The sequence below is a fragment of the Oncorhynchus gorbuscha genome, linkage group LG12 (genome assembly GCF_021184085.1).
Source record: "Oncorhynchus gorbuscha isolate QuinsamMale2020 ecotype Even-year linkage group LG12, OgorEven_v1.0, whole genome shotgun sequence".
Classification (NCBI taxonomy): Eukaryota; Metazoa; Chordata; class Actinopteri; order Salmoniformes; family Salmonidae; genus Oncorhynchus; species Oncorhynchus gorbuscha.
Genome location: NC_060184.1, coordinates 24,547,576 through 24,561,183, shown reverse-complemented (window position 1 = coordinate 24,561,183; position 13,608 = coordinate 24,547,576). Strand labels below are relative to the sequence as shown.

The 13,608-nt window shown below is 44.5% G+C and overlaps 1 protein-coding gene across 5 annotated transcripts in view; it reads left to right on the top strand.

The window, feature by feature from the left end:
• The window catches only part of LOC123990750 (exostosin-1-like), a 339,641-nt gene that overhangs the window by 280,450 nt on the left and 45,583 nt on the right, over positions 1–13,608 (top strand). For all 5 annotated transcript variants that reach the window (XM_046291580.1, XM_046291577.1, XM_046291576.1 and 2 more), the window contains exon 4: positions 12,272–12,379. In XM_046291580.1, the coding sequence (XP_046147536.1) occupies positions 12,272–12,379 (108 nt within the window). The remainder of the gene's footprint in view (positions 1–12,271; positions 12,380–13,608) is intronic.

Here is a 13,608-nt window from a genome sequence, read left to right as displayed (position 1 = left end):
AAACCGTAAAGTTGGCAGGTAGCAAAGTAAGGTTAGCAACAAAACGCACAGCAGCAAGTAAACAAGTCTATAATTTGTGTCAAATCAAACTTTATTTGCACGGTGCACAAGTGTAGACCTTACTGTGAAATGCTTACTTACAAACCCTTAACTCTTCTTGAACTGCACTGTTGGTTCAGAAAATATTTACCAAATAAACTAAAGTAAAAGATATATATAAATAATAAAAAGTAACACGATAACGAGGCTATATACACAGGGTACCGGTACCGAGTCAATGTGTGGGGGGTACAGGTTAGTTGAGGTAATTTGTACATGTAGGTAGGGGTGAAGTGACTATGCATAGATAATAAACAGCGAGTAGCAGCAGTGTACAAAACAAATGTGTGGGGTGGGTCAATGTTATAGTCAGGTGGCCATTTGATTAATTGTTCAGCAGTTTTATGGCTTTGGGGTAGAAGCTGTTAAGGAGCGTTTTGATCCTAGACTTGGCGCTCTGGTACCGCTTGCCGTGTGGTAATAGAGAAAACAGTATTTCACTTGGGTGACTGGAGTCTCTGACAATTTTATATGCGTTCCTCTGACACTGCCTATTATATAGGTCCTGGATGGCAGAAAGCTTGGCCCCAGTTAAGTACTGGGCCGTACGCACTACCCTCTGTAGCGCCTTACGGTCAGATGCCGAGCAGTTGCCATACCAATTGGTGATACAACTGGTCAGGAAGCTCTGAATGGTGCAGTTGTAGAACTCTTTGAGGATCTCAGGAACCATGCAAAATATTTTCAGTTTCCTGAGGGGGAAAATGTTTTGTCGTGCCCTCTTCACGACTGTCTTGGTGTGTTTGGACCATAATAGATCATTGGTGATGTGGACACCAAAGGAACTTGAAACTCTCGACCCACTCTACTACAGCCCCGGGCCTGTTCGGCCTGCCTTTTCCTGTAGTCCACAATCAGCTCCTTTGTCTTGCTCACATTGAGGGAGAGGTTGTCCTGGCACCACACTGCCAGTTCACACTGCCACCTCCCTATAGGCTGTCTCATCGTTGTCAGTGATCAGGCCTGCCACTGTTGTGTCATCAGCAAACTTAATGATAGTGTTTGAATCGTGTTTGGCCACGCAGTCGTGAGTGAACAGGGAGTACAGGAGGGGACTAAGTACACACCCCTGAGAGGTCCCAGTGTTGAGGATTAGCCTAGCAGACACGTTGTTGCCTAACCTTACAACCTGGGGGCGGCCCGGCAGGAAGTCCAGGATCCAGTTGCAGAGGGAGTGTTTAGTCCCAGGGTCCTCAGCTTAGTGATGAGCTTCATGGGCACTATGATGTTGAATGCTGAGCTGTAGTCAATAAACAGCATTCTCACATTGGTGTTCATTTTGTCCTGGTTGGAAAGGGCAGTGTGGAGTGCAATTGAGATTGCGTCATCTGTGGATCTGTTGGGGCGGAATGCGAGTGTGTCCAGGGTGCCTGGGAGGATGCTGTTGATGTTAGCCATGACCAGCCTTTCAAAGCACTCCATGGCTACCGATGTGAGTGCTACGGGGTGGTAATCATTTAGGCAGGTTACCTTTGCTTCCTTGGGCACAGGAACTATGGTGGTCTGCTTGTAGGTATTACAGACTCAGTCAGGGAGAGGATGAAAATGTCAGTGAAGACACTTGCCAGTTGGTCAGTGGATTCTTTGAGTACACGTCCTGGTAATCCATCTGGCCCAGTGGCTTTGTGAATGTTGACCTGTTTAAAGGTCTTGCTCACATTTGCTACTGAGAGCATTATCACACAGTCATCCAGAACAGCTGGTGCTCTTATGCATGCTTCAGTGCTGCTTGCCTCGAAGAGAGCATGAAAGGCATTTAGTTCATCTGGTACTCTCGCGTCACTGGGCAGCTTACTTCTGGGTTTCTCTTTGTTGTCCTTAATAGTTTTCAAGCCCTGCCACATCCAACGAGCGTCAGAGCCAGTGTAGTAGGATTCAATCTTAATCCATTATTGACGCTTAGTTTGTTTGATGGTTTGTCTGAGGGCAAAGCAATATTTCTTATAAGCGTAAGGATTAGTGTCCCACTCCTTGAAAGCGGCAGCTCTACCTTTAGCTCGATGCAGGTGTTGCCTGTAATCCATGGCTTCTGGTTGGGATATGTACATACGGTCACTGTGGGGACAATGTTGTCGATACACTTATTGATGAAGCCGATGACTGAGGTGGTATGCTCCTCAATGCCATTGGATGAATCCCGGAACTAGCAAAACAGTCCAGTAGCGTAGCATCTGCATTATCTGACCACTTCCGTATTGAGCGAGTCACTGGTACTTCCTGCTTTAGTTTTTGCTTGTAAGCAGGTATCAGGAGGATAGAATTATGGTCAGATTTGCGAGCTTTGTATGCATCTCTGTGTGTGGAGTAAAGGTGGTCTAGAGTTTTTTTCTCCTCTGGTTGCACATGTGACATGCTGTTGAAAATTTGGTAAAACTGATTTGTTTGCCTGCATTGAAGTCCCTGTCCACTAGGAGCGCTGCTTCTGGATGAGCATTTTCTTGTTTGCTTATGGCCTTATAGAGTTGGTTGAGTGCGGTCTTAGTGCCAGCATCGGTCTGTGGTGGTAAATAGACGGCTAAGAATAATATAGATGAGAACTCTCTTGGTAGGTAGTGTAGTCTACAGCTTATCATATGGTACTCTACCTCAGGCAAGCAATACCTCAAGACTTCTTTAATATTAGACATTGCGCACCAGCTGTTATTGACAAAAAGACACACACAAGCTGCTTCCAGTTCGTGGTGAGTAATCGCTGTTCTAATATCCAGAAGTGATTTTTCGGGTCATAAGAGACAGCAATATTATGGACAAAATAAGTAAAACAATAAGTAACAAACAACTAACAACATAGCACAATTGGTCAGGAGCATGTAAAACGTCATGCATCCTCTTCGGCGCCATCTTACAATCTTACAGGGGGTCAGTGCAGCAGTTAGGCAGACACTGTAGCTAACAATTCAAATGTGTGAATAATCATCTCACAAAGTACCGACTGAAAGCTAGCTGGAATTACGGTCCCCAAATGGAGCGTTCTTTGCTGCCTTTTAAGTGTGAGGCAGTTCCATTCAGCACCCAGATTTCAGAGGGGACACTTTGAAAAAGGAACATCAAAAAGCTTTTAGACATGACACAGATTGAGCTTTGATATTGTGAGGCAGCCCTCTCCCATTTGTCCTCTTTATCCATCAGTGAGGCTCAAACAAGGGCTGTTATGCAGATGGATGGAAGGATAAGACTGGGGCTGGTGTGGCAGCAGGCAATGATTTGTTTCCCTACAACAGCAGAGGGGAGGGAGGAGAAGGAAACGAGAAGAGGGGAGAGGAAAGAAGGGGAGGAGATGAGGGGGGGGGAGGAGAGGAAAGAAGAGGGAGAGGAGAGGGAGGTGAGAAGGAAAGGCGAGGAGTGTGATGATGCCACGACACTGAGCCAGGCCATGCAAATCACTAAAGAGCAGTGGGGATTTAAACAGACAGACAGGCCACCACCAATCCTGGACTTGGCATTTCTCACAAAGCCCCTATAAGCCCCAAATGAGTGTCAACTTTTAATGATGGAGATCCAAGTCTCCCTTGAAATGTAAACATGAATTCATGGTGCTGTACAGTTCAGTATGCTGCCTTGGTTTTTATTATTTTAGTCTGCATGTATGATTGACACATCAAATTAGATCCCTCTAAATGTAGTGCCACTGTACGGGAAATTAAAAGGGATTCTGATGAAGTTGGCAGTGTTAATTTATCCGTAAGTGCTAATGCACATAGTTAAACAAATGTTATTCTCCCTAAAAATTGTTGCTACTTTGGTTTTCTCACCTCTGAGCATCCATTAAAAGTAAATCCTTTGCAAACTTACCTTGAGAATTTGATCCCCGGAAAAGCCTGGCTTTAAGTTTGTGATAAACAGGTTTGTGTTGCTATGGTGTTTCTTTTAATGGAATTGTGTTAACAGGTTTATTAAGGAGCAGCGTTGTAGTGCTGCAAGATTGTGGGGGAAAGGCGCTCCCTCACTTTTTCAGTTTGATAATACACAAAGCTGGTAAAACTACTTCTGGAAAATATATTCTGATCAATTCTAAATAAATAATATTTCATTTCTTCCCTGTCTTCCTGGGGGGCTCCCGAGTGGCGGTCTAAGGCACTGCATCTCAGTGCTAGAGGCGGCACCTCAAATCCAGGCTGTAACACAAAAAAATGTAAATAAGAAATCACAACCGGTGGTGATTGGTAGTCCAATAGGGCAGCGCACAATTTGCCCACCGTCGTCCGGATTTGGCAGGTGTAGGTCGTCATTCTAAAGAATATTTGTTATTAACTGACTTGCCTAGTTAAATAAAGGTTAAATAAAAAATATATATATTTCTGGCTGTGTCGATAATGATTAACTTTAGGCTACGTGTGTGCACTGCGAAGGTCCATCAGATGCTTGACCACTTTGGCAAATGTTTATAAAGATTCACCAGCTGTTTCTATCCAGTCTTATAAACAAAATGAGAAGCCGCATGTTGACAACCACAAGCTTTAAAGGCTGGTCCGCAGCGAACCAGGCTGCAGGGCACACACCTGATACGTCAGGCAAAGATCCTGGAGAGAGAGCTGGCCAGAGCCTCCCCCTCCGGGATTCAGGCAAGAAGAGATTTGCATCCTGTGTCAACGCTCTCCCTCCTGTGTGCCTCCACCATCAATGGCTTTAGGGACTTTGTTCACAGTAGGGGACACGTGCCACGCGAGCTGAAACCACTGCTTAACTGTACATGATCTCCAGTGCTTGACTTGGGCGAAGCTCACCGGAGCTGAGTACCGGCACTTCCATTTCTCTACTACTTGAGCTCCTGCTCAAAATTATTGTGGAGCTCCTGCACCTATATATAAACAGTAACGGCACCCAAAATGAGTACTGGAACCTATTTTAGTCCAAGTCAAGCACTGTACCTCGGCGGCGTGTTAGAGGGGGTTCAGCCACATGAACCTTATCATCACACCAACGAGATCTAGGATCCAAATTCACACTGTGTCTGCCTTGATGTTCATAAAACTCCACCGACCCCCTCTTGCGGAGTGGAATCCAGAACCAAATGTGACCACTTGGTAACAGCGACACCGTTCTTCTGAGGAAATCCAAACCATAGTAGCCACCGCAAAGCCCAAGGAGCCTGACCCTCTGGAAGTTGTTGTGGCCCTCCTTGGGATATTTCGACTTTTGGCTATTGGTTGAGACGCAAAACCTGTTCTAGCTTGGGATGTCAGGGTGGACAATTGGAAATATGAATTAGGCCAAGTTGAAGGTATAATAATAAGATATAATAATAAGATTATATTAGTTTATTGAGGTGCATGGTTACACATCAAAAGCTTCATTTTATTTTATGTTTTAAAACAAATGTTCTGCAATTCTACGTAGAAATGATTTATGTTCACTACTTTGTCAATTGATTTGAATTAATGTTCAATCTCTGCAAATAAATGATATGAATTGATATTTCACCTCAGTTTTCTTTTTATTCTGTAATGGGGTATATTGTAACCATGTGTTCAAGCTAATTAAAGTGTAATTATGATGCAGTGTGGTGTAAGCTACACAATACAATATAATGCCTACTCACAACTAAAGCTCTCCCTGCAAACAGTACAGGGATATTAAGCTAAACTGTGTATTTGTATTTACATTAGGCTATAGCCTACAAATAGCTATACCACGTGGTCGTAGCCTATTAGGCTATACTATAAATTAATATTGTTTGTTCCTGAACTGGCGGAATCGCAGAGCTATCCTTCAGTACCACAAGTTGGTTCAACTTTTTTAACATCATTGCACGATCCTGGCGCTGTCCTTTCATTTACATTTACATTTAAGTCATTTAGCAGACGCTCTTATCCAGAGCGACTTACAAATTGATGCATTCACCTTATGACATCCAGTGGAACAGTCACTTTACAATAGTGCATCTAAATCTTAAAAGGGGGGTGAGAGGGATTACTTATCCTATCCTAGATATTCCTTAAAGAGGTGGGGTTTCAGGTGTCTCCGGAAGGTGGTGATTGACTCCGCTGTCCTGGCGTCGTGAGGGAGTTTGTTCCACCATTGGGGGGCCAGAGCAGCGAACAGTTTTGACTGGGCTGAGCGGGAGCTGTACTTCCTCAGTGGTAGGGAGGCGAGCAGGCCAGAGGTGGATGAACGCAGTGCCCTTGTTTGGGTGTAGGGCCTGATCAGAGCCTGGAGGTACTGAGGTGCCGTTCCCCTCACAGCTCCGTAGGCAAGCACCATGGTCTTGTAGCGGATGCGAGCTTCAACTGGAAGCCAGTGGAGAGAACGGAGGAGCGGGGTGACGTGAGAGAACTTGGGAAGGTTGAACACCAGACGGGCTGCGGCGTTCTGGATGAGTTGAAGGGGTTTAATGGCACAGGCAGGGAGCCCAGCCAACAGCGAGTTGCCGTAATCCAGACGGGAGATGACAAGTGCCTGGATTAGGACCTGCGCCGCTTCCTGTGTGAGGCAGGGTCGTACTCTGCGGATGTTGTAGAGCATGAACCTACAGGAACGGGCCACCGCCTTGATGTTGGTTGAGACCGACAGGGTGTTGTCCAGGATCACGCCAAGGTTCTTAGCGCTCTGGGAGGAGGACACAATGGAGTTGTCAACCGTGATGGCGAGATCATGGAACGGGCAGGCCTTCCCCGGGAGGAAGAGCAGCTCCGTCTTGCCGAGGTTCAGCTTGAGGTGGTGATCCGTCATCCACACTGATATGTCTGCCAGACATGCAGAGATGCGATTCGCCACCTGGTCATCAGAAGGGGGAAAGGAGAAGATTAATTGTGTGTCGTCTGCATAGCAATGATAGGAGAGACCATGTGAGGTTATGACAGAGCCAAGTGACTTGGTGTATAGCGAGAATAGGAGAGGGCCTAGAACAGAGCCCTGGGGGACACCAGTGGTGAGAGCGCGTGGTGAGGAGACAGATTCTCGCCACGCCACCTGGTAGGAGCGACCTGTCAGGTAGGACGCAATCCAAGCGTGGGCCGCGCCGGAGATGCCCAACTCGGAGAGGGTGGAGAGGAGGATCTGATGGTTCACAGTATCGAAGGCAGCCGATAGATCTAGAAGGATGAGAGCAGAGGAGAGAGAGTTAGCTTTAGCAGTGCGGAGCGCCTCCGTGATACAGAGGAGAGCAGTCTCAGTTGAATGACTAGTCTTGAAACCTGACTGATTTGGATCAAGAAGGTCATTCGGAGAGAGATAGCGGGAGAGCTGGCCAAGGACGGCACGTTCAAGAGTTTTGGAGAGAAAAGAAAGAAGGGATACTGGTCTGTAATTGTTGACATCGGAGGGATCGAGTGTAGGTTTTTTCAGAAGGGGTGCAACTCTCGCTCTCTTGAAGACGGAAGGGACGTAGCCAGCGGTCAGGGATGAGTTGATGAGCACGGTAAGGTAAGGGAGAAGGTCTCCGGAAATGGTCTGGAGAAGAGAGGAGGGGATAGGGTCAAGCGGGCAGGTTGTTGGGCGGCCGGCCGTCACAAGACGCGAGATTTCATCTGGAGAGAGAGGGGAGAAAGAGGTCAGAGCACAGGGTAGGGCAGTTTGAGCAGAACCAGCGGTGTCGTTTGACTTAGCAAACGAGGATCGGATGTCGTCGACCTTCTTTTCAAAATGGTTGACGAAGTCATCTGCAGAGAGGGAGGAGTGGGGGGAGGGGGAGGAGGATTCAGGAGGGAGGAGAAGGTGGCAAAGAGCTTCCTAGGGTTAGAGGCAGATGCTTGGAATTTAGAGTGGTAGAAAGTGGCTTTAGCAGCAGAGACAGAGGAGGAAAATGTAGAGAGGAGGGAGTGAAAGGATGCCAGGTCCGCAGGGAGGCGAGTTTTCCTCCATTTCCGCTCGGCTGCCCGGAGCCCTGTTCTGTGAGCTCGCAATGAGTCATCGAGCCACGGAGCGGGAGGGGAGGACCGAGCCGGCCTGGAGGATAGGGGACATAGAGAGTCAAAGGATGCAGAGAGGGAGGAGAGGAGGGTTGAGGAGGCAGAATCAGGAGATAGGTTGGAGAAGGTTTGAGCAGAGGGAAGAGATGATAGGATGGAAGAGGAGAGAGTAGCGGGGGAGAGAGAGCGAAGGTTGGGACGGCGCGATACCATCCGAGTAGGGGCAGTGTGGGAGGTGTTGGATGAGAGCGAGAGGGAAAAGGATACAAGGTAGTGGTCGGAGACTTGGAGGGGAGTTGCAATGAGGTTAGTGGAAGAACAGCATCTAGTAAAGATGAGGTCGAGCGTATTGCCTGCCTTGTGAGTAGGGGGAAGGTGAGAGGGTGAGGTCAAAAGAGGAGAGGAGTGGAAAGAAGGAGGCAGAGAGGAATGAGTCAAAGGTAGACGTGGGGAGGTTAAAGTCACCCAGAACTGTGAGAGGTGAGCCGTCCTCAGGAAAGGAGCTTATCAAGGCATCAAGCTCATTGATGAACTCTCCGAGGGAACCTGGAGGGCGATAAATGATAAGGATGTTAAGCTTGAAAGGGCTGGTAACTGTGACAGCATGGAATTCAAAGGAGGCGATAGACAGATGGGCAAGGGGAGAAAGAGAGAATGACCACTTGGGAGAGATGAGGATCCCGGTGCCACCCCCCCGCTGACCAGAAGCTCTCGGGGTGTGCGAGAACACGTGGGCGGACGAAGAGAGAGCAGTAGGAGTAGCAGTGTTGTCTGTGGTGATCCATGTTTCCGTCAGTGCCAAGAAGTCGAGGGACTGGAGGGAGGCATAGGCTGAGATGAACTCTGCCTTGTTGGCCGCAGATCGGCAGTTCCAGAGGCTACCGGAGACCTGGAACTCCACGTGGGTCGTGCGCGCTGGGACCACCAGATTAGGGTGGCCGCGGCCACGCGGTGTGGAGCGTTTGTATGGTCTGTGCAGAGAGGAGAGAACAGGGAAAGACAGACACATAGTTGACAGGCTACAGAAGAGGCTACGCTAATGCAAAGGAGATTGGAATGACAAGTGGACTACACGTCTCGAATGTTCAGAAAGTTAAGCTTACGTAGCAAGAATCTTATTGACTAAAATGATTAAAATGATACAGTACTGCTGAAGTAGGCTAGCTGGCAGTGGGTGCGTTGTTGACACTACACTAATCAAGTCGTTCCGTTGAGTGTAATAGTTTCGACAGTGCTGCTATTCGGGGGCTAGCTGGCTAGCTAGCAGTGTTGTTTACGTTACGTTGCGTTAAAAGAACGACAATAGCTGGCTAACCTAGAAAATCGCTCTAGACTACACAATTATCTTTGATACAAAGACGGCTATGTAGCTAGCTATGTAGCTAGCTACAATCAAACAAATCAAACCGTTGTACTGTAATGAAATGAAATGAAAATGTGATACTACCTGTGAATGCGACCGGGTTGTTCTATTCGGTATACGTTGGCTAGCTGTTGGCTAGCTAGCAGAGTCTCCTACGTTAAGGACGACAAACAGCTGGCTAGCTAACCTCGGTAAATTAAGATAATCACTCTAAGACTACACACTCTAAACTACACAATTATTTTGGATACGAAGACAGCAAAGACAGCTATGTAGCTAGCTAACACTACACTAATCAAGTCGTTCAGTTGAGTGTAATAGTTTCTCCAGTGCAGCTAATCAGTGGACGTTAGCTAGCTGGCTAGTGAAGACTACGTTAGGACGGCGAAATACGATAATTACGCAATTATCTTTGATACAAAGACGGCTATGTAGCTAGCTAAGAAGAAATTGCTAAGATTAGACAAATCAAACCGTTGTGCTATAATGAAATGTAATGAAATGTAATGAAAAAGTTATACTACCTGCGGAGCGAAGTGCCGATGCGAAGTGCCGATGCGACCGCTCGCTCCAACCCGGAAGTCAATCAGCAGCACGAATGGCCCTCCAATCGCTTAAAATAACACTCAAGATGCATATTCCCATAAATAAAGGCATATTCCCACTATAAATGCATATTTCCATAAAACTGATTGAGGTCAATCAAATGAATGATGATCACCGGTAAAATGCGAATAATTATCATTCACGGTTGACTGTGATGGCCTATTTTGAAATTAGGTATGCTTAACTTGGTAATTGAGGGTATTAAAAATAAATATTGAGACAATATGTGTGGGTATAGGCTAGAGGTTGACCGATTATGATTTGGAGGACCAATAATCGGTATAATCGGTATTATATATTATTGGAGGACCAATAATCGGTACAATCGGTATTATATATTGGAAATATGAATATATATATGTATATATATATGTATATTTGTAATAATGACAATTACAACAATACTGAATGAACATTGAACACTTTTATTTTAACTTAATATAGTACATAAATAAAATCTATTTAGTCTCAAGTAAATAATGAAATATTCCATTTTGTTTAAATAATGCAAAAACACAGTGTTGGAGAAGAAAAAGTAAAAGTGCAATATGTGCCATGGTAAAAAGCTAACTTTTAAGTTCCTTGCTCAGAACATGAGAACATATGAAAGCTGGTGATTCAATATTCCCAGTTCTTCAATATTCCCAGTTAAGAAGTTTTAGGTTGTAGTTATTATAGGAATTTTGATGCATCAACTATTTCTCTCTATACCATTTGTATTTCCTATACCTTTGACTATTGGATGTTCTTATAGGCACTTTAGTATTGCCAGCGTAATCTCAGGAGTTGATAGGCTTGAAGTCATAAACAGCGCTGTGCTTCAAGCATTGCTAAGAGCTGCTGGCAAACGCAGTAAAGTGCTGTTTGAATGAATGCTTATGAGCCTGCTGCTGCCTATTACCGCTCAATCAGACAATATCAATCAATATAATATAATAAACACCGAAATACGAGCCTTTGATCATTAATATGGTAAAAATCCAGAAACTATAATTTCGAAAACAAAACGTTTATTCTTTCATTGAAATACTGAACCGTTCCGTATGTTATCGAACGGCTGACAACCTTAAGTCTAAATATTGCTGTTAGATTGCACAACCTTCAATGTTATGTCATAATTATGTAAAATTCTGGCAAATGAATTACGGTCTTTGTTAGGAAGAAAGATTCAGGCGGCCCAAACTGTTGCATATACCCTGACTCTGCTTGCACTGAACGCAAAAGAAGTGACACAATTTCCCTAAATTAATATTGGCTGCTAACATGAATTTATTTTAACTAAATATGCAGGTTTAAAAATAAATACTTCTGTGTATTAATTTTAAGAAAGGCATTGATGTTTATGGTTAGGGACATTTGTGCAACGATTGTGCTTTTTTCGCGAATGCGCTTTTGTAAATTCATCACCCGTTTGGCAAAGTAGGCTGTTATTTTATGATAAATTAACAGGCACTGCATTGATTATATGCAACTCAAGATAAGCTAGTTAACCTAGTAATATCATCAACCATGTGTAGTTAACTGGTGATTATGTGAAGATTGATTGTTTTTTATAAGATAAGTTTAATGTAGCTAGCAACTTACCTTGGCTCCTTGCAGCCACAAGGTCCTTTTGACGCTGCACTCGTGTAACAGGTGGTCAGCCTGCCACGCAGTTTCCTCCTGGATTGCAATGTAATCGGCCATGCCGATTAATCAGTCGACCTCTAGTATAGGCAGACGTTGCAAAATGAGGATGAATTTTATGCATATTCTATTATAATATAGAATTATATTATATAGATTTATATATTCCATAGGCTGTCGGTACAAACTTTGATTCAGGAAATTATGACGTCATTTGCATTTTTTATCTAGCGCTCCATCACCTAAAAAAATGTTGCAGGAGTGAAACAATTTCTAATTTCCATTATAAAGGTGCAGCTTTGAATATTAAAATCAGCTCAGTGAGTGATGAACTATGTTCAACAAACAATGAAAACATACTAACTAAAAATATATCCAATTACTCAAGTATTTGTTTGATGCTAGTAACTAATTATCTACACTAATGATAAGACACAATAGGTTCAACTAAATAGCGTTATACAAAACGCCCTACCATTGTGTGACTAACATCCCACTTTTCACTCTGTATGACAGGGAATTCTGATGAACCTGTTTGTAGACATGACTACAAAATAATCTGATACTTTACTGTAAAGAAATATCTGGACTAGCTCTTATAACTGTGACTATTTCTTAACAGTCCAGTAGAAGGGTCGAGACTGGTATCCATAATAGAGGTGTATATGCATATTCTATTACCACTGACCCTCTCTGTGCTTCCCCCTGGGCTACCGTCCTCCTCCCCCAGGCTGCCTGTATCCCTGTCCTACTGAGCAACGGCTGGGAGCTGCCTTTTTCCGAGATCATCGACTGGAGCAAAGCAGCTGTCATCGGGGACGAGAGGCTCCTGCTGCAGGTAACTACTGATGGAGACCTCCTCCCTATGACACTTCTTTCTCTCTCTCACTCGCTCTCTCATGCTGTTATACAGTACCGTAAGCTGTACCTTATGCTATAACACAAGGCAATCACAACTCACGTTGGGCTCTATAAAGTAGACCTTAGTAAGGACCACTGGAATGGATGACTTTTACTGCTCTCTCCAAAGGAATATATTGATACAATTTTGCAAACGTACTACAGTAACTTTTTGGGGGGTCAATATTGTCCTATCACAGCACTCCTGTTAGCTGTAATATTCTGTAACCTCAAACTACTCTCTCTTATCATTCCGCATTAGTTGCAGTTTCACGTTCATTGGGGTGAGTCTTGTCCTTGAGGCAGAACTGAGCGATTTCCGCTAGATGGGCCAGCTGCAAAGTCAAAATGGTCTATATTGTAAAAATTCATGATTTTTTTTCAGTCTTCATTTAAGGTTGGGGTTAGCAGTGTGGTTAGGTTTAAATAAATACAAATCTGACTTTGTGGCTGTTCCAGCTAGTGACAGCTCTGCAGAGCTGCCTCCAGAAGAAGAATCATTTTGACAAACACTAACCTGCGCATTCCTACAGTTACCTTTTGTTAGCTTCATAAACTAGCCATCCTTTAACTTTACATACTATACCAAGTATCCAGAATTAGAGGAAGTGAATCCTCATCTTGCCAGCCACACCCGCGGTTTCAGAAGGGCTTGTTTGCAGAGGGGTGTGATGAAATGCCAATATACCTACACATATTAATCCACCCCATCCCTGAAACCGCCCGCCAATCTCCCTAATGTCTCCCAGATCATGGGCCCTGTATCAATCAACTATCCCATTAATTCTGTAATTCAAGATGTATGATATTTATATTCTTTAATTACTGAACTTATTAGCAGCTGATGTGGCAAAAAGGAAGACGTTTGATTTACGATATGCAAAATGTCACCCAGAACATGAAAATAAATGAGGAAATGATGTGTGCCGAGATATGACAAGATTTCCCTCAGTGTCATTCACCTTCTTGTCTCAGTTCCATCCCCCACTTATGAAATCAGCACAATCATTTGAGGAGCTGCCTGTTGCCGTTGACCTGGGAACGACCCATGGTTCTATTGAAACCCGACACATTTATTTTATCTCAGACTACTGATACACACAAAGATGTGTATCAGTTGATTTGCACTCAATTGCAAAATTGAGTCAACACACAATGCAAATGCAG